The sequence below is a fragment of the Bombina bombina genome, chromosome 2 (assembly GCF_027579735.1).
Source record: "Bombina bombina isolate aBomBom1 chromosome 2, aBomBom1.pri, whole genome shotgun sequence".
NCBI classification, from domain to species: domain Eukaryota; kingdom Metazoa; phylum Chordata; class Amphibia; order Anura; family Bombinatoridae; genus Bombina; species Bombina bombina.
Window position 1 is genome coordinate 399233704 of NC_069500.1, and position 21900 is coordinate 399255603.

General features: G+C 38.1%; 1 protein-coding gene across 1 annotated transcript in view; it reads left to right on the forward strand.

Moving 5' to 3' along the window:
* LOC128648916 (E1A-binding protein p400) overlaps positions 1-21900 on the forward strand; it is a 684550-nt gene that overhangs the window by 429065 nt on the left and 233585 nt on the right. Inside the window, exons 27-28 of the mRNA XM_053701874.1 lie at positions 19969-20171; positions 20302-20471. Of these exons, the coding sequence (XP_053557849.1) occupies positions 19969-20171; positions 20302-20471 (373 nt within the window). The remainder of the gene's footprint in view (positions 1-19968; positions 20172-20301; positions 20472-21900) is intronic.

Here is a 21900-nt window from a genome sequence, read left to right on the forward strand (position 1 = left end):
TGGCGCACTTGTAATACTTTCAACGCTTCTGTCACGTGACATTTTCACACTTCTGCTTTTCCGGCTATACTGCAGCTGTTTCTCTTAGCGGAGCGCTTTGTGCACTGATAGTTTGCTCTTGAGAACCGGAGGTTACTGATTACCGGAATAGTATTTTCAGAGAGCTGCGATTGGCTCCTACATCTGTCTGATTACTAGTGGGGTTTATCCTTTGGTAGCTGGGGCAGTAACTCCTCAGCACAGTTGAGGTTGTAGTCGTGCCTGAATTTATTTATTTTTTAAGTAGTTTTTTCCAAATTAAAGATACTCTTTATTTTTAAAAAACTGTTTATTTTTATTTTCTTATTACTTGTGTGAATCCTTCTAAGATGGATACTGAATAAGAGGGTTCCAATTTTAATAAATGCTTATATTGTTTGGAGGTACAAGTTATTCCTCCTGTGCAACTATGTTCCAGTTGTTTAAGCAGGACTTTGTCTTCTAGAGACAAGAATTCCACTTCTGAGTAATATGTCTCTAAGGATAATGTTGTCCAGGCCATGCCTCAGCTTTCCCCTCAAATGTCCCAAGCTTTAGCAGTTTCACATGCAGTACCCTGCAGTTCCTCTCAACATCCTCCTGGGGGTGTTTATTTGCCAGGAGAATTTGCGGCGCAGATAACTTCTGCGGTTTCTGCAGCTTTGTCAGCCTTTCCTGTTTCTGGTAAGAGGAAATCTAAAAATATTTCTCTCACTAAGGGTTCTGACTCCGCAAAGACAGCGTTGGTCAGTCTCCCTCAGTTATCTGATGACGAGGATACTTCAGTGGCTTCTGAAGGTGAGATCTCAGATTCTGAATCTAGGATGGAAAGTTCTACTGATTCAGAAGAGGTTAATTTTAGATTTAAGCTTGAACACCTCAGATTACTTCTGAAGGAGGTACTCGCTACCTTAGATAACTCTGGACCTTCTGTCATTGTCAACCCTAAAAAGTCAACTAAACTTAATAGACTTTATGATTCTCCCTCATCTGTGGAAGTTTTTCCTGTTCCAGACAAGATGTCAGAAATTATAGCTCAGGAATGGGATAAGCCGGGGTTTCCTTTTCCCCCGTCCCCTGTTTTAAAAAAAATGTTTCCTGTTGCTGACTCCATTTGAGACCCGTGGCGCACTGTGCCTAAGGTAGAAGGAGCAATTTCTATTCTAGCTAAAAGAACTACTATTCCTATAGAGGATAGTTGTTCTTTCAAGGATCCCATGGATAAGAAGCTAGAGGCTTACTTAAAAAAGATGTACATTCATCAGGGATTACAGCGGCAACCTGCTGCAAGCAGTGCTATGGGTGCGGGAGCTGCATCTTATTGGTGCGATGCTTTGTCTGAGCTGATTTCAGAAGAGACTACTATAGAGGAGATCCAATATAGGATCAAGTCTCTTAAATGGGCCAATACTTGTATCTGTGATGCCAACATGCAAGTGATTAGACTGGGAGCCAAAATGTCTAGCTTTGCAGTTCTAGCTCGCAGAGCTTTGTGGTTAAAATCTTGGCCGGCTGATGTAACTTCCAAATCCAAGCTTTTGTCTTTACCTTATATATATACCTTTCCTGGTTTGGTGGAGATCATTTCTGATATTACGGGTGGAAAGGGATCTTTCCTACCTCAGGACAAGAAGAATAGACCAAAGGGTCGCCAAAATTCTAATTTTCGTTCCTTTCATATTTTCAAAGGACAGAAGTCTTCCTCCTCCTCTTCCAAGCCGGAGCAATCCAAGACCTCATGAAGGTCCAGTCAGCCTTGGAATAAGGGGAAGCAAACCAAGAATTTCTCAAGGTATAATCCTTCAAGATAAAAACTATTCTTTCATTTCTTTCATTGGTTCAGGAGGATCAGTTCATGATGACCATAGACCTGAAGGATGCGTATGTTCATGTTCCCATTCACAGGGATCATCACCAGTTTATGAGGTTTGCCTTCCTGGACAAGCACTTTCAGTTTTTTGCCCTTCCTTTTGGTCTTGCTACAGCTCCCAGAATATTCACAAAGATTCTGGGGGCTTTCTTGGCTGTGGTCAGATCTCAGTGAATAGCGGTTGCGCCTTACCTGGACGACATCTTAGTTCAAGCGTCATCTTTTCAACTAACAAGATCTCATACAGAGATATTGTTGTCTATTCTAGATTCTCATGGGTGGAACGTGAATCTGGAAAAAAATTCCCTAGTACCAGACACAAGGGTGAGTTTCTTGGGAACAATTAAAGATTCTATGCCCATGAATTTTTTTCTGACAGATGTCAGAAAATCCAAACTTTTAGCCTTCTGCCTTTCTCTTCTGTCATCTGTTCAGCCTTCAGTGGCTCAGTGCATGGAGGTAGTTGGTCTGATGGTAGCTTCCATGGATATCATTCCTTTTGCTCGCTTCCATCTGAGACCTCTGCAGTTATGCATGCTCAGTCAATGGAATGGAGACCACTCAGATCTCTCACAGACAATAGATCTGGATCCCCTAACAAGAGACTCTCTCTCATGGTGGCCTGCTCAGGAACATCTGTCTCGGGGCACATGTTTCCTGAGACCTTCCTGAGTGATTGTGACCACGGACGCCAGCCTGTTAGGCTGGGGAGCAGTTTAGGGCTCTTTAAAAGCTCATGTTCTGTGGTCTCGTGAGGAGTCTGCTCTTCCCATAAACATCTTAGAGTTGAGAGCAATCTTCAATGCCTTGACAGCTTGGCCCCAATAATCTTTAGTCCAGTTTATCAGATTCCAATTGGACAATATCACCTCTGTGGCTTACATCAACCACCAGAGAGGAACTCTGAGTTCTTTAGCTATGAAGGAGGTGACTCGCATTCTGCAGTGGGTGGAAGCTCACGATTGTCTCCTATCTGCCATCCACATCCCAGGCGTGGACAAATGGGAGGCAGATTTTTTGAGCAGACAGACCTTTTATCCCGGGGAGTAGCCTCTCCATCCAGAGGTGTTTAAGATAGCACTCAGATGGGGGTTCCGGAGATGAATCTGATGGCGTCTCGTCAGAACGCCAAGCTTCTAAAGTATGGTTCAAGGTCAAGAGATCCTCAGGCCGCTCTGATAGACGCTCTGGCGGTCCCTGGGAACTTCTCTCTGGCATATCTGTTTCCTCTGTTTGCTCTCCTTCCACAAGTCATTGTTCGTATCAAACAGGAGAGAGCATCTGTGATTTTGATAACTCCTGTATGGCCTCGCAGGATCTGGTTTGCGGATCTGGAGACGATGTCATCTCTTCCACCTTGAAGGTTAACTTTGAGGAAGTACCTTCTACTTCAGGGTCCATTCCTCCATCTGAATCTAGATTCTCTGAAGCTGACTGCTTGGAGATTGAACGCCTATTTTAGCTAGGCGTGGGTTTTCTGAGGTGGTCATTGATACTATGCTTCAGGCTCGTAAACCTGCTACTCGCAAGATTTATAAGGTATGGTGTAAATACCTTTATTGGTGCGAGTCTAAGGGTTTTTCTTGGAGTTGGGTGAGGATTCCACGCATGTTGTCTTTTCTTCAGGATTGCTTGGAGAAAGGTTTGTCAGTGAGTACTCTCAAGGGTCAGATTTCTGCACTGTCTATTCTTTTGCGCAAACGTCTGGCAGATTTGCCGGATGTTCAATCTTTTGTTCAGGCTTTGGTCAGAAATAGCCCTGTGTTTAAACCTGTTGCTCCTCCTTGGAGCCTTAACCTTGTTCTTAAAGTTTTGCAGCAGGCTCCGATGCATTCTGTTTTTATTAAATTGTTATGCTGGAAGGTTTTGTTTCTTCTTGATATTTCTTCCTCTCACAGAGTTTCTGAGCTTTCGGCTCTGCAGTGTGATTCCCCTTACCTTATTTTTCATGCGGATAAGGCGGTCATTCGTACTAAGCTGGGTTTTCTTCCTAAAGTAGTTTCGGATCACAATATTAATCAGGAAATAGTTGTTCCTTCTTTTTGTCCTAATCCTTCTTTCCAGAAAGAACATCTTTTTCATAACCTGGATGTTGTGAGTGCTCTAAAATTTTACCTTCAAGCAACTAAAGATTTTTGACAATCTTCTGCCCTGTTCGTTGTTTTCTCTGGTAAGCGTAGGGGTCAGAAGGCCATTTCTACTACCCTTTCTCTCTGGTTGAGAAGTGTTATCCATTTAGCTTATGAGACAGCTGAACAGCAGCCTCCTGAGAGAATTACGGCTCATTCCACCAGGGCTGTCTCCTCTTCCTGGACTTTCAAAAATGAAGCTTCTGTGGAGCAAGTTTCCAAGGCAGCAACATGGTCCTCTTTGCATACTTTTTCCAAATTCTACAAATTTGATACTTTTGCCTCGGCTGAGACTTCTTTTGGGAGAAAAGTGCTTCAAGCGGTGATGCCTTCTGTTTAGGTCTGCCTCTCTTGTTCTTCCTCCCTTTTCATTCCGTGTCCTCTAGCTTGGGTATTGGTTCCCACTAGTAAGTCGTGGACTCTCCATGCTATAGGAAAGAAAACAAAATTTATGCTTACCTGATAAATGTCTTTCTTTCCAAGCATGGAGAGACCACGACCCCGCCCTTATTTTAATTTAATTGGCAGTTTCTTATGTAAACCTCAGCCACCAGTCTATACCCTTGTGTTATCTTCTTTTTTCCATTTCCCTTCGGCCGAATGACTGAGGGTTATGGGTAAGGGAAGTGACACTTAACAGCTTTGCTGGGGGGCTCTTTGCCTCCTCCTGCTGGCCAGGAGTTGAATATCCTACTAGTAATTGGAATGAAGTCGTGGACTCTCCATGCCAGGAAAGAAAGAAATTTATCGGGTAAGTATAAATTTTGTTTTTATGTATAAGAATGTTTGGTGTGGATCATGTATTCACATAGCACTTTGTTATTTTGTAAGATAATGTAATTTTTACATCTCCTAGTGAGCAATTGTATCGCTGTTACTATAAATTGTTTGATGGGGATAATTAGTATGGACGGAGCTATGATGATGTTTGAGCATGCAACCGTACCATGACATAGACGTGGCCTATAAAACAATAGCTTAAATATGCTGATGGGGTTATATGGTATATGCCACTGTCCATACTGTTATGCCATTTGAAATAGGTGTCAGTAGACACCGAAAAGTCATAGAAATAGGATTTTAAATTTGAGCAATAAATGCTATGTTTTACTTCAGTGAGTGCTTTTTCATGGACTATATGTGTGTATATATATATATATATATATATATATATATATATATATATATATATACATACATACACATTTTATTTAGAATTTTTATGTTTGTATAATGGTATTTCATTTATTGGAGGTGTTTGCTGTGTTTATCAAAGCAGCAAACTACCAGCTTTGTGATAGACAGCTGCTTTTATTATGAAGCTCATCACTTTCAACAGTACTTTGTTTGGTTACCTAATCTGTCTTTCTTTATCTTCCCCAACCTCCTACATTAGGAATTCAGGGCCAAATGGGGACTTAATTTTGAGATTTATGTCTGATTTTACTGTATAAAGACATATTGTTGTATCTGCACTCTTTATAATTCCTAATTCCTAAATTGTTTGATTGTTATCATCTATTGTCCACCTAATTAAAGATTTCTGTAAGAGACAATAATCTCTTATAGTGGCAATGCAGATGGAGATAAATACATTGTGTCCCTATAGACCTTGAAGTAAGTCCACTGAGAAAACCTGTAAAGACAGCCCAATGGGTTATTGCTCACCCTTTAATTTATAAATCAGAAAAAAGCTATACTGAGTTACTTCTGGTTCCAGAAAAACTTATGATGTCACTTCTGGTACGTCACTTCTGGTTTCCGGACATTGGGAGTTGAATTCTTCAAATATGCTCTTAGGCCAATGGAGTAAATAAGATAACAGATGTGACCAATTATACAAAAATTCTATAATATTGGCACAACAATATGCATGTATATTCCTAATCAACGGTAACATCAAAAAAGGTCTTACAAAATTATTGAAAAATTATTTTGAAAATCTAATTACAGAAAATCTTTTAAAAGCATATAAATTCTTTTAAAAATGTGATATGTTTTAAAAAAATCTTTTTGAAAATGAATAAAATATTTCAACCTGCTGATTATAACTTCAAAATCAATCCAACTAATACAATTATATCTTAAAGATCAATACAATTTACATAAACAATCTTATACAAAAACCTTTTTGTATAAGAATTTTTATATAGAACAGCATATCCTATACTATAATAGACCAAGTGTGTTTGTCCGAAGCTGTCATGTGTAGTAGAGACTGCGCGCGAGGACAACACACCTGGCCTTCTGAACTGCAGACTCAGAGTGACTGAGTAGCGTGCCGGGCCGCTGGGCGTGACGTGGGCGTTGCTGGGCGGGGCATGGATGTGATGTGGACGGGGCTGGGTGGGGTGTGGGCGGGGCCAGACGGGGCCGTGAAAGGCCGTGTGGAGAGCTCAAAAGAGGGGAGAGAGGGGGTAGGGAAAACATGAGAAAGGGGAGAGAGAGATCAAGAGGGGAGAGAGAGATCAAGAGGGAGATAGAGAAAACAAAAAGAGAGGGGGAGGGAGAGCAAAAGAAAGGGCGAAAGAGATCAAAAGAGGGGAAATAGAGAGAGCAAAAGAGAGGGGCAGGTAGAACAAAAAAAAGGGGAAAGAGAGATCAAACGAGGGGAGATAGAGACAGCAAAAGAGAGGGGGAGGTAGAGCAAAGAAAAGGGAGAGATAGATCAAAAGAGGTGAGATAGAGAGAGCAAAAGAGAGGGAGAGAGACAGCAAAAGAGAGGGGGGAGAAAGTGGAGAGAGAGAGCAAAAGAGAGGGGGAGAGTGCAAAAGAGGGAAGAGAGAGCATAAGAGAGGGGGAGATAGAGCACAAGAGAGGGCGGAGAGAAAGAGCAAAAGAGAGGGGGAGAGAGAGACAGCAAAGAGAGGGGGGAAAGACAGCAAAATAAAGGGGAGAGAGAGACCGCAAAATAGAGGAGGGAAAGAGAGTTAAAGAAAGGGGAGAGAGAGCAAAAGAGAGGGGGGATAGAGAACGCAAAAGAGAGGGGGGAGAGAGAGCAAAAGAGCGGGGGAGAGAGTGAGCAAACGAGGGGGGATAGAGAAAGCGAAAGAGGGGAGATAGTGAGAGCAAAATAGAGGGAGAGAGAGCAAAATAGAGGGAGAGAGAGAGCAAAAGAAAGGTGGAGACAGCAAAAGAAAGGGGGAGAAAGACAGCAAAAGAGATGGGAGAGAGAGCAAAAGAGAGGGGGGTAGAGAGAGAGCAAAAGAGGGGAGAGAGAGCAAAAGAGAGGGGAGAGAGAGCAAAAGCGAGGGGGGAGAGAGCAAAAGAAAGGGGGAGAGAGAGAGCAAAAGAGGGGGGATAGTGAGAGCAAAAGAGAGGGGAGAAAGAGAGAGAGCAAAGGAGAGTGAGAGAGAGAGAAAGCATAAGAGAGGGGGGAGAGAAAGAGGAAAAGAGAGGGGGAAAGAGAGCAGAAGAAAGGGGAGAGAGAGACAGCAAAAGAGAGGAGGGAAAGAGAGCAATATAAAGAGGAGAGAGAGCAAAAGAGGGGGGAGAGAGAGCAAAATAGGGGGAATAGAGACAGTAAAAGAGAGGGGGAGAGACAGCAAAAGCGAGGGGGGAGAGAGCAAAAGAAAGGGGGAGAGAGAGAGCAAAAGAGGGGGGATAGTGAGAGCAAAAGAGAGGGAGAGAGAGAGCAAAAGAGGGGGGATAGTGAGAGCAAAAGAGAGGGAGAGAGAGAGAGCAAAAGAGGGGGGATAGAGAGAGCTAAAGAGAGGGGGAGAGAGAGAAAGCAAAAGAGAGGGGGGAGAGCACAAAGAGAGGGGAAGAGAGAGCGCAAAAGAGGGAGGAAAAGAGAGGGGGGAGAGAGAGAGCAAAAGAGAGGGGGGAGAGAGAGAGCAGAAGAGAGGGGGGGATAGAGAGAGAGTAAGGGGTGGAACCACTGTACTGCAAAAATTGACCCGTGTACACGGGCTTTAGAACTAGTTTTATATAAAACGTTTCAACTAGGTGAAACATTTTAAAATGAAACAGATAATAAAAATCAATAATTAAAAAACACATAATAAAAATCAATAATTAAAAAACACATAATAAAAATCAATAATTAAAAAACACATAATAAAAATCAATAAGGTACGCAAGATAAATAAATAATTGATACAATCATGACACCCTAGTGACAATCATTATACAATAATTCAGCATTAAGACCCTTAGGTGTAACACTATCAAGTTTGAAAATCCATTTGGATTTAGCTAGGAGTAACAATTTCTAAAAGTCTCCTCATCTCCAATCTTGTCTTCACTTTTTGTAGTCCACAGTATTTCAGGCTATTCATGCTTCCTTTATGATCCTCTTTAAAATGTGGACAAATAAGGAGATCATCCTTATGACACTTAATTTGCAAGAGATGTGACCTTATTCTATCTTGTAGAGGAAGGGAAGTCTGCCTTATGTACTGCAGACCACACACACATTCGATCAAATATATTAATAATATTAATAATCCTGACACCTTATCAAATCATGAATTCTAAACTCTTCTTTATTCCAATTAGAAATTACCTTATTTGTTTTTCTCACAAATCTGTTTGCCTTACACATATGGTATGGGAAAAAAAACTTTAAATTTATAACCATTATGGTCAATAGCTACATAATTGTTAGTTTTTGTTTTCAAGTCACTGGGTGCTGACACTATTTTATTTGATTTTCGGACATTTTTATGTGTTTTTTATTTGTATTTTAGATTGTATGAATGTATATTTTATCTGTTCTCTGAATATATTTAGATACAGTACTTAAGCATTTACATGCGCTCCCTATTTTTTGGTAGCTCTGGTTCAATATTAATTGTTCCAGAATACTCAAAATTCTCAGACTTCATTTCCTATGCCCATGCAAAGAAGTACTAAATAGCTGGCATTCATAAGGATTTAAATAAATACATAAAAGCCAAGTAAAAACCTACACAAATGAACAAAACATCCTAACATGTCATGCTGCCGTCATGTTGTTGTAGGTAGCTAAAATATTTAGGTCTCAATCTAGCAATAGAAATGATGTCACTGCAAAGAAATAGGTTGAGGGAGCTCTGATGCCAGTAGTAAGTGAGGGTTTGCGCTCACTGTGAGCAGCTGGTGAGACCTTTTGAGCCAGCAAAACCCAGCACCAGAGGTTCTTAAAGGTTATAAATTTGTTCCAGGGCTGGTTTGTGTGGCATGAGGCAAATATCTGCAAGCCTCATCTAAGGAAGCATTACAATGTAACCATTACAGTGCACCTGCCCAGCATTAAAAGTGAAGAAGTGTCCTAGGGCTTTTGAATCAGAAGCATCTAGGATAGATTTAAGTAAGTCGGAAAAAAAAACAAAAAAAACTTTTGATTATGTGTGGGCAACAGAGCACACATTATGTGTGAAGAAGAGTGGAAGACCATCTTAAAAGCTATGAATCACAACAATTTGGTAAAGTGGTTTATTTTCCTGTGTTTCTGTTTCATTTTTTGCTGAAGAAATTGGCTTTTCCTGCGTGGGATCTTGTTTTGGTATATTTAAAGGGACATGAAACCCAATTTTTTTCTTAAATGATTTAGAAAGAACATGCAATTTTAAACAACTTTCTAATAAACTTCTATTATCTAATTTGCTTTACTCTCTTGATATACTTTCCTGAAAAGCATATCTAGATATGCTCAGGAGCTGCTGATTGGTTGCTGCACATAGATGCCTCATGTGTTTGGCTCACCCATGTGAATTGCTATTTCTTCAACAAAGGATATTTAAAAACTGAAGCAAATTAGATAATAGAAGTAAATTGGAATGTTGTTTAAAATTGTATTCTCTACTTGAATCATGAACGAAAATGTTTGGGTTTAGTGTCCCTTTAAGCTGCAGGAGGATGTGATTTCTCTTTGAAATTCCCTTTTGAAATACTGGTTAAAACAGAACACAACTGAAAAATCTTAATATTAACTTGACTCTACTTGTGAGAAAATGTCAACTAAATAAAAAATGTCTGAGAGGAAAAGAATCCAGAGCTATTTCTAAGAGCACACACAAAGAAATAGTGGCGCTTACCAGTCTTGGGGATCCGTGTAGGGTGAGCAGCGTGTCTTCGGCGTCGGCACACTCAGCTGTTCAACGCCTCCAGCACTTCCGGTATGGGAGCCCAGCAGGAGCACCTCCGCCCAAGGTGCAAAAACTCACAGGAACAAACAAACACCTTTGGGCTTCCCACCACACCAGAAAACAGGCAAACAGATGCGCAGCAGGGGCAACGTAAAACCACTTTTTATTTGGGATACTTTTAAAAACAGAATGAGCCGTAGCTCAAAAATGACAATCCGGGGTCACAGAATGGCAACTGCAGACTTGTTTCGTGTGGCTCCACCACACTTGATCACTGCTAGATTTTGCCATTACTGGGACCCTATTTAAAGGATACAACACCTGTAATTAATCAATTTAAAAACACTTAACCCCTTCATGTCTTATCATTTTAGGAATGCAGTTAGAGCTGCAACAACTAATCGGCATAATCGATAATAATGGATTATGAAAATAGTTGTCAACGAATCTCTTAATCGATTAGTTGGTTTGCAATTAGTTGGTCTGTGCACAACACCAGCTGCTTCACTCCAATGAACTCCTGCACATGGTATTGTGTTTTATGGTTATGTCCTTAGCCTAAAGGACATCTACTTTTCACTTTTTTAGGACAGTATACGTTTACAACTACCCCTGGCTTATGTGCAACCCAGATATAATAGTCATCTTTTGGATTGTTTATATTAAATCTGGTGATTTGGAACTATGCTTTTCATGATATAGTGCCAAGCTTGTTGTTTACACCTTGCCCCTAGATTGATGGGAGTTATTTAAATTGATGTGCACTATTATCTGTTTGCACAATTATTAGCAGATCGCTTGCTATTGCTGATTATATGTACTGTATAAATAAATGTGTAAGGCTTTGTCCTGTTATTGATATACAGTCCTTATAGCTTTTGTTTTTTATTGTTTTTTTATATTTTTAATAAATTGTGATAATATGTACCAGATTCAACCTTTATAAGTATATATTGTTATTTTTAGAGCGGACTAGATATTTCCCCTAACCTTATAGCTGGTTATTTACCATTGCATATAGATATTCAAGATATTTTTATGTTAGAATGAAGGTTAATTTATTGAGAGGCCCCTTGCCAAGGTAGAAAACACTTAGCATTGGTGAAGAGCTAATAAAGATAAATATCCCACTTTGGTGAAATTGGCAAAACCCAGCTTATACATCTAAACAGCCTTTTCTCTGCTGCAGGAAATATAGCTGCAAACAGAGAACCAGCCTTAGCCAGAAGCATGTGGACATGTTGTGTTTTTGCATTTCAATGCAAAGTTTCTGAAAGAGTGAATAACAGAATGTTATTAACAGTGATAGTCTAACTCTTTCTAATTCTACCTCTTTTCAAACAGTTTGTGGTTTTGTTTTGTTTAATAATAAAACTGTTCTCTGCTGCTTAAAAATTGAAGAAACAGTTGTGTTAATGTAAAGTTTTAGTCTGAAGTTTATATTTGTAACACTCATTATGTGGATTTTATTTAAAACATAGAAAACTATTATTGATTCTCTTTTTATCCGATTAGTCGATTAATCGAAAAAATAATCGGCCGATTAATCGATTATGAAAATAATCGTTAGTTGCAGCCCTAAATGCAATTGACTACCATTAAAAACAGAAAAGCATACTTAGTAGTTTACTAAAACTCAAGATAATTATCTAAGGTTGCTATGACTAGCATACTAAGGCGAAGTTTTAGAGGGGTAGAATATCCATATTAAGCCCTACTTACTTGTACTTTATGTAAAATACATTATCTAGCCTAAATAAATAGGTTTACATCACTTTCTTTATTTAACCCTAAAGGGGTTCTGGTGTTCAACAAAAAGATCCACTGGGCCTCCTTATAATCCAATTTGTATATCCTGTCCCCTCCTCTCTTATGAGGTTAGTCTTGGTCAATTGCCTGAATGGACTTTGCCTTAAAACTTTGCCTTAGTATGCTAGTCATAGCAACCTTAGATAATTATCTTGAGTTATAGTAAACTACCAAATATGCTTTTCTGTTTTTAATGGTATTCAATTGCATTCCTAAAATGATAAGACATGAAGGGGTTAAGTTAAGTGTTTTTAAATTGATTAATTACAGGTGTTGTATCCTTTAAATATGGTCCCAGTAATGGCAAAAACTGATCAAGTGTGGTGGAGCCACACGAAACAAGTCTGCAGTTGCCATTCTGTGACCCCGGATTGTCATTTTTGAGCTACGGCTCATTCTGTTTTTAAATGTATCCCAAATAAAAAGTGGTTTTATGTTGCCCCTGCTGCGCATCTGTTTGCCTGTTTTTTGGTGTGGTGGGAAGCCTAAAGGTGTTTGTTTGTTCCTATTTCTAAGAGGCTGGGTACTTTTATTTTTACACTCTATAGATAGGTAAAATTATATAGATCCACAACACCCTATTGTGAGGTATATGTTCTCTGTCTTATTACCCAAAATAGAGAATGCATAGAAAGCTGTGGAATGGCTGCAGTAGTTAAAGGGACATTAAACCCACAAATCTTTCTTTCATGATTTAAATAGAGCATGCAATTTTAAAAACTTTCTAATTTACTTCTATTATCTAATTTGCTTCATGCTCTTGATATTCTTTGCTGAATAGCATATCTAGATAGGCTCAGTAGCTGCTGATTGGTGCCTGCACATAGATGCCTCATGTGATTGGCTCACCCATGTGCATTGCTATTTCTTTAACAAAGGATATCTAAAAAATAAAGCATATTAGATAATAGAAGTAAATTGGAAAGTTGTTTAAAATTGAATTCTCTATCTGAATCACAAAATAATTTTTTTGGGTTTAGTGTCCCTTTAAGTAACTTAAAGTTAGGATTTCCAACGTTGAACAAAGAATATCTGATTTATAGGACTCTCAAACTGTATTGATAAGAAAACTGAGGCCTAATTAAACAAAACAAAGTGAGTACAAAGTGCTTAGAATATCTGAAAAACAGGTCAACACAAAACAATTTAGGAAACACCCATTATAGATATGGGCTGAGAAATGTGTTGCCTATTTTTTTATCTGTTTTGTTTTCTTTCCTATGGCACGGAAAGTCCCTGATTTAATTTCAATTACTAGTGGGAATTCAACTCCTAGCCAGCAGGAGGAGGCAAATAGCACCCCATCAGAGCTGTTAAGTGTCACTTCCCTTACCCATAATCCCCAGTCATTCTCTTTGCCTCTGTCAAGGGAGTATGTGCGAATATGATGTCTGAAGATATTTAATTCTTAAATTGGTAAATTTCCCTGCAAGCAAGGATTAGGGGCTATGCTGTGTCCATGTCAATCTCTTTAGTAAGAGTAATGTTGGCTTTTAGCAGTTAGAAGGCGGTGAGGTGGTCCTTGCTTTACTTCTAACATCTATGCTACCCCTTTTTTATTGAAAACCAGGGTTGGTTACTCTGTTTCTCTTTTCTTATCAGGTCATCAGTCAGAGATCGGTTGCATCTGGCATACCTGAGACGCTGCTTCTACCCTGCAGCTGTAGCTCCTGAGGTAAGTGCTTTTATTCCTTCTAGGTGAGAAGGCCAAGCACTTTGGGGGTTAATTTCCTCTCCTTGTTAGTCTGGAGATGGGTATGTCAAAAATCTCGTCATGGTGGGGATTTATAATGGGCAGTAAGTACTGGGCTCTATGCTGCTGTATATTTATGGCAATTATCCAGCGTATCTGAGAGAGTGTCTCCCTGTGTGGAGCGCTGCCGACTGGTCAGGGAATGCTACATGTTCGTGGGATTTTTACAAAAACATGGCATCTCATTTTTACTCAATATTAGGGTGCAGATATTTAGAGCGCTGTAGAGCGAGGGGCCGTTTTGCTTAGGGGCGTTGCCTATTTTCTACGATAATGGCAGACGCTCTCTATTTTCCTAATCAGGTGACCTTTTTCTCGGCGACCGCTATGCGCATCTTTATTGCCTCTGGCCCTGCTTTATACTGCTTATTTTCACGGTGTACTTTGAGCTGTGAGTTTGAGAGTTTGTTTAGGCGACAGTGTGTTATGACCTTATTGAACTCTATAGCGCCATATGTTTGCTTCCCTTGCCTGGTTTTCCAGAGGGTTATCACAAATTCTTGCTTTCCAGGTCTCTTAGAATGGAGACTTTTATGCCTTATTCTTCAATGTAGCATATTGAAGTGATATCTTCTGTTTAGGGAGCTTTGTAGTGCTTTGATCGCAGTTCCAAGAGTTCAGGTTACACTAAGGTCCTGTAACCTGATTTTTCTTTCCTTGTGTATAGATTTATATTGATCTAAAAGGAAATGGTTAAGTTTGTCCTCTTTTTTTTTTTGTGTTCTCTGCATTTATCTTTTACAATATTTAAAAAAATAAAATGCTCTTTTATTTTACAAGGTTTTTTTCATGTAATATGTTAATTGCTGCCATCTAGTGGCCGTTTTTTCTTTTGTAATGTTATAGCACAATTTTAATATTTGATGTGTAGTTATTTGCATTCAATCTCTTCATATTATATATATATATATATATATAAAAAGATTTTCTCGCTGTTGATAGCATTTAAAAATCATCAGCTTAGTATTCTAAATACCATGGTCAATTCCCTCACTGGCAGTTACACTAACCTAGCATGAGAAAGTGTTGCCTGGGTATGACACCAAAGGGAAAAAACTCTAAGATGTTTATTTATACAGTATATATATAATGAAATGTTCCTGTCTGGTACAGGGACGCTATGTAATAGTCTCTCTCTCATATGAGGGGATTTTTCTCATAAAAAGAACTGTCATTCTAAATGTGGTGGGGGTATTAAGTTATACTACCCTAATATCTTTCAATCAGTCTCTGTTTTTTACAATGTACAGTATTATCTGTAATGTTTGTTCTGTCCTTTAATGCGTCTTTCAGAAACACTTTTCTAAGTGACTACTTGTGGAAATGGAGACTGTGTTTTTTGTTCAGGACACATAAGTCTTCTTTTCAAAGGATTTGTCGCCATCTTGTTGCAGTTTGTTGGGAAGGCATTTTCTTGCATCCCCTTTTTTGTATATGACTGCAGTTTTATCCTTTACTTATACTAAAAGTTTAGTACTTCTTATTGGTGGGAAACCATATCTATGGAATTTACGCTGATATAGAGTATCTTATATGGGACCTCAGTAGAGGGTCTAAGCATTATGATATTTTTTTTTTTTTTAGGACTCTGATAGGTTTCTTCATAATAATTTTCTCTCTCATGTGGAGGAGTTTTTCTGATGAGGATGGCAGATTCCTATATTTTCCTATGTATATTTCTATCTGTTTTTAAGACCCTGGATAAATTATTTTCCTCACATAGAGGAATTTCCCTCTATGATTGAATTTCTCTTGTACTGATGTGACTCTCAGTAGGGGATCTGTGTACAGAGTATTGTAGTGTATGTTAAGTATGTCTGACATATTTTCATGTTTCATATTCTCTTGCTAGTGTTTCGTGGATACTTTTATATTTATTTATATATTTTTTCTTATATTGAGTTGATATCTTAGTGTTTTTAGACATTAGTATATTTTTTCCATGTTTAGTTCATGGAATACTATTCTATAATCCTTCTTATTCGGAGAGGATATTCTCGCTGACGCTCAATACTATTTGTTTGCATTTCCAGAGTCTAACTGCTGGGGCAGGATGTCCCTTATTTATGTGACATCTTATTTTTATGAGGTCGTTTAAATGGATATTGTGATATGGATTATGTTTGCTTATCGTTTCCATTTCGACTGTATTTTTTATTGGTGTGTTTAAGGATCTTTTTCTAATATTCTGCATTTCTGCACTTCTTTTTTCTAGACGAAGTTCTCTGGTAATTTGTGTATTTGTATAGTATCTGCCTCCATCTGGTGGCAGTTCAATGTAAATGTTTTTCTTTTGTCTTTTTATAATCCTTTTCTGTGGATCAAAGGCTTCAATTCCTAGCATTTCACAACTTAGTAGTATGCTAGGTTAAAACTTGTATATTAGTTTCATTATCATTTTCTTTTATTCTGGAGGAATTGTTTATATTGTGGTTACATATTTTTGTATCTTTCACTACCCTATGTTATAGGGATTGATTTAACGTTGCCCTAGTTATTTCTATGGACTTAGTTTAATCTCTTTCTTTTGAGACAATTGTAATTTTTGTGTGTGTTTGTAGACTGCTCTATTTTATATCTAGAGCCCTATAGTTATATCTCTCTTCTTCTTTTCCTTTGGGTCTGTGTCAGGTATAAGGTCATGTTCCATACTTCATTTATTGGTGTTTCATTACACTAATATTTATTTTTATATGCTTTCTTTTTTGGAATACATTTTTATAATTTTCCTCATACTCAGGAATTTTTCCTTAGGTCTGTGTCTCAAGCTTTCATCAGATATATTAGCTTGATGGTTAGCTGCTAGCAAGATACATATCCTGTTCTCATAAGATTTACCATAAGGTATGGCGTACATTCCTTTTTGATGTGAATCTATGGGTTTCTCTTGGAGTCAGGTGAGGAACACTGCAATTTTACCTTTCTTCAAGATGGTCTGGAAAAAGGGTTTGTCAGTCAGTTTCTCTGAAGGGTCAGATTTCTGCTCATTTTATTCTCTAACGTTTGCCAGATCTGTTCAGTCCTTGGTCAAATTCAGGCCTGTGTTTAAACCTGTTGCTCCTTCATGGAGTCTTATTCTTGTTCTTAAAGGGACAGTCTACACAAGAATTTTTATTGTTTAAAAAGATAGATAATCCCTTTATTACCCATTTCCCAGTTTTGCATAACCAACACAGTTATAATAATATACTTTTAACCTCTGTGATTATCTTGTATCTAAGCCTCTGCAAACTGCCCCTTTTTTCAGTTCTTTTGACAGACTTGCAGTCTAGCCAATCAGTGCCTGCTCACAGATAACTTCTCGTGCACGAGCACAGTGTTATCTATATGAAATATGTGAACTAACACCCTCTAGTGGTGAAAAACTGTTAAAATGCAATCTGAAAGAGGTGGGCTTCAAGGTTTAAGAAATTAGCATATGAACCTCCTAGGTTAAGCTTTCAACTAAGAATACCAAGAGAACAAAGCAGAATTGGTGATAAAAGTAAATTGGAAAATTGTTTAAAATTACATGCTCTATCTGAATCATGAAAGTTTATTTTGGCCTAGACTGTCCCTTTAAGTTTTTGCAGCAGGCTCTATTTGAGCCAATGCATTCTGTTGATATTAAATTGTTATCTTGGAAGATTTTGTTTCTTCTTGTTATTTCTTCTGCTCACAGAGTTTTCGATCACGATCTTTCAGCTCTGCAGTGTGATTCCTTTTACCTAATTTTTCATGCGGATAAGGCAGTCATTCTTCCTAAGGTAGTCTTGGATTGTAATATCAATCAGGAAATTGTTGTTCCTTCCTTTTGCCCTGAACCTTTTTCACAAAAGGAACACAGGTTGCATAACCTGGATGTTGTGCGTGCTCTAAATTTTTACCTTCAAGCCACTAAAGATTTTTTGGCAATCTTCTGCCCGATTTGTTGATTTCTCTGGTCAGCATAAGGGTTTGAAGGCCCCTTCTTCTATTCTTTCTCTCTGGTCGAGAAGTGTTATCCGATTAGCGTATGAGACAGCTGGACTACTGTCTCCTGAGAGAATTATGACTTATTCCATTTGGACTGTCTCTTCTTCCTGGGCTTTCGAAAATTAAGATTCTGTGGAACAAATTTGCAAGGTGGCAACATGGTCTTCATTGCATACCTTTTTCAAATTCTACTATTTTTATACTTTTGCCTCTGCTGATGCTTCCTTTGGGAGAAAAGTTTGTCAAGTGGTGGTACCTTCGGTTTAGGTCCGCCTGTTTTTGTTCTCCCTCCCTTTCATTCTGTGTCCTCTAGCTTGGATATTGGTTCCCACTAGTAATTGGAATGAAATTGTGGACTCTCCATACCATAGAAAAGAAAAAAAAAATGTATGCTTACCTGATAAACTTCTTTCTTTCCGGGCATGGAGAGTCCACGACCCGCCCTTATTAACATCTACTTCGGCGGTTTTTGTGTACAAACCTCAGGCACCTGTATACCCTTGTGTTTTCTTCTTTTTCCATTTTCCTTCGGCCAAATGACTGGGGATTATAGGTAAGGGAAATGACACTTAACAGATCTGCTGGGGTGCTCTTTGCCTCCTCCTGCTGGCCAGGAGTTTAATTCCCACTAGTAATTGGAATGAAATTGTGGACTCTCTATGCCCGTAAAGAAAGAAATTTATCAGGTAAGCATAAATTTTGTTTTTTTAAGCAACAAAGTTTTATTGAAACCAATTTAGTTATTGTGGAAGAGACATGAGATTGGAAGCAATTGTACCATTCACATGCACTGCTAACTTTCCTGGTGGCTTTCTTTGTTTGTTAGTATCACTCCTCTAAACTGTGCAATTTATTTCAGAATTGCTCAGTGAGATGCCCTCTTTTGTTATCTTTTTACCAGACCACACATGCTTTGTGTTCTGTTGATGACATCTCACCAGAACTCAAGAGAATGCATGATCAAAGTGTGCATGCAACCTACTGCCATGTGCTCTGCAGGTGCCTTGCACACTAAAGTGGTAACAAGAAGTATTTACTGTAAAAATGCTTCCTACAGAATTTGAAATGTCATCGTTCCTGGCAATGGAGTTGCAATTGTTAAAAATAAAACTACACCAAATAAAAGGTTTGTAGGCTTAAAGTTATGGTAACCTCTCCCCTTTATAAAAACATATCCGGAATGTTAGAGTTTAATTCATCAGTTGTAATGAAGATGCGCTATAACTTACTTTTTAATATAGATTTGAAATTCAATTACCCCGTCCACTTCAAAAGTACATTTTTCTGTGAGCTAACGGTTTGAATTGTTGTCCAATCAGCTACAACAAAAGGAACCCAAAGGGGAGAGCTATGATTGGAAAACAATTCAAACCATTAGCTTACAGAAAAATTGACTTTTGAAGTCGATGGTGGAGTGCGGGGTATTTGAATTTCATATCTACATTAAAAAGTAAGTTATAGCGCATCTTCATTACAACTGATGAATTCAACTCCATCTAAAATATAACTAACATTCTGGATCAGTTTTTATAAAGACTTTTTGCGCGTGTTGGGTAAGCATGAGAGAGAACACTTTTTACTTTCAGCACATATATCTAAAATGTGTACTCAGACACAGGAGGGCGCTAACAAGTTCAATCACAATATGAAAAACAGAGTTATAGGAACTGTAGTCAATAAAGGCGATACTCAAAACTATAATGAATCAAGGACTCTCATATGATTACGTATAATGCACAGAGTTCAATATATAGTAATGAAGAGTCCTTCAGTGTTTATCCAGATGCGCTGTTAATTCACAGGAAAAAATGTCCAAAAAGCCAAACTTCAAATATGTATGAAGGGCAGCACTCTCCTTTCCTTCTCAGCAGGTATTCAAACTACAAAAACAGTTCAAAGACAAAGAGGCACCAACATGTGTGTATCAGTAGATAATGAGTAACTGAACATCCATAAGTACAATGCACAGGGCACTCACATTTTGGTAGAGCACACCGATGTGCTTGTGGACACAGGCTGGTTATCTCAGAAACTGGCCTTGCATCGCCCAGTTCCTGTTTCCAAGATCAGCCAGCTGGTTAGCTGAGATAACCTGCCTGTGTCCACAAGCACATCAGTGTGCTCTACCAAAATGTGAGTACCCTGTGCATTGTACTTATGGATGTTCAGTTACTCATTATCTACTGATACACACATGTTGGCACCTCTTTGTCTTTGAACTGTTTTTGTTACTTTCAGCACAGTTAGTGCAGGAGCCATAAAAAACGCTCCACTCATAATCTAGCCTTATATCTTTATTAAAGTGTTATTTGGTTTAGTAAAATGAAAATAAATTTTTGTTTTTATTTTTACTGTAACTTCTAGGACACGTTGTGTGGTCTCACCTGTGATCGCACCTCCTCCTCATTTGTCGGTGCTGTATTACCCTCCTTTTTACACACATGGCATGAAACTCCTAAAACAAAGACTGAGGGAACACGCAGCTCCTAATTTACAGCGTCTGAGGGAGAGAACATCCCCACACTGTGTACAGTTCCCTGATCTACGATTAATCCAGTGTGATTCGGGTGAGTTTATTATTTTTAGCAGCTATATAAGTGAATCTCAGCTAGTTGTATATTCCCTGCAATATCTGTGCAATAGAATTGTCTGTATACTATGTGATATGCTGATGATGTTTAATGATACCACATATAGGGAAGCTAGACGCTCTGGTCGATCTTCTGAGGAAGCTTCATTCTGAGGGACATCGTGTTCTGATCTTCACCCAGATGGTACTCATGCTGGATATCTTGGAGCTCTTTCTAGACTTCCACTCATTGAAGTTCCTGAGGATTGATGCATTTGCTAATTATGAGCAGTGTCATGTATGTAATTCTAATCCCTTATTAATGTCTGGAAATATAAGTGAAGAGACTGAAATTACATATTATCTACACTAACAAACCATTTATTACATAGCTGTATTTTTTTTTAATTGTGAATTATACTATTGGATACTAGGCATATATACCTTCCTGCATAAGAATATATCTAATATTAATTTTCTCTGTTAAAAATGGACTATTAACCTCTGTTATTTTAGTCGAATAATAATTTTTTGTCATAGTTTTTCATCAACAACACTGTTTCAGTGACTATAACTAAATAAAAACGAAGTTATAATGACTTAAACTATAACGAAAATCTATTGACATTTCAGTTGACTAACTAAAACTAAACTAAAATGTTAGGGAGGAACGTTTTGGGAAGAAATCCAATCTCTTTGGACTTAGACGGCTAAGTAATATGTACAATGGCTTTACAGATGATACAGTTCTTTTTAATATTTTAGAGTTGCACTTCTGCATGAAAAAATGAAGAATGTCATATGCAAGCTGTTATAATCAATGCATATCTAATTACTGGCCCTTTGTGGAAAATATTTAAAAGAAAATGCTTTATGAGACTTGGTTTTATTTAATTTTAAGATAAATAAAGACATGTTATATATCACAACAGTTAAATCTGTGTCTGTATTGCATGTTCAAACCTTAATACCATACGTAATAACAGGTTAATAGTTGTTTTCTCTAGAATATATGAGTTTTGAAAATCTAGAGAAATGCTTATATAATGCATTACACTTTAATTAAACCCACTAGATTTTTAGATTTAGATTTTTTTATGATTTTTAATCGACTAAAACTAAAACAATGTAGATGAATAAAATAGTGCTGTCAAAATTAACACTGCTATTAACAATACAATTTTATTAAATTATCTCTATTGCTATTTGGACACAAGAGATGGGCTTTTACCGTCTTTCTTCTAGTGTCATTATTTTTATTATATATTTGTCATCCACTTTTGCTTTTCATGTTCCTTTTTTTGTGCTGAAGTTGCTGTATATTATAATTGTAATTGTTTATGACATTATGGCTTTTGATCTTTTCATTATATTATTTACTGTAATTGAATTGCCAATGCAGTGATTTTTGTCAGACACTATTGGCCAGATGAATCATTGATTAGACAGACAAGGTTCACATGTAGTGAACCTGCCCATCCAAGATTGTAAATTGTCAGGTACATTAGTTTCCCATTTCTTTCCTATGGCATGGAGAGTCCACAACGTCATTCCAATTACTAGTGGGATATTCAACTCCTGGCCAGCAGGAGGAGGCAAAAAGCACCCCAGCAAAGCTGTTAACTGTAACTTCCCTTACCCATAATTCCCAGTCTTTCTCTTTGCCTCTGTCAATGGAGGTTGTGCGAAGTTGGTGTGTGAAGGTATAATCCTTTTATGGGTGCTTT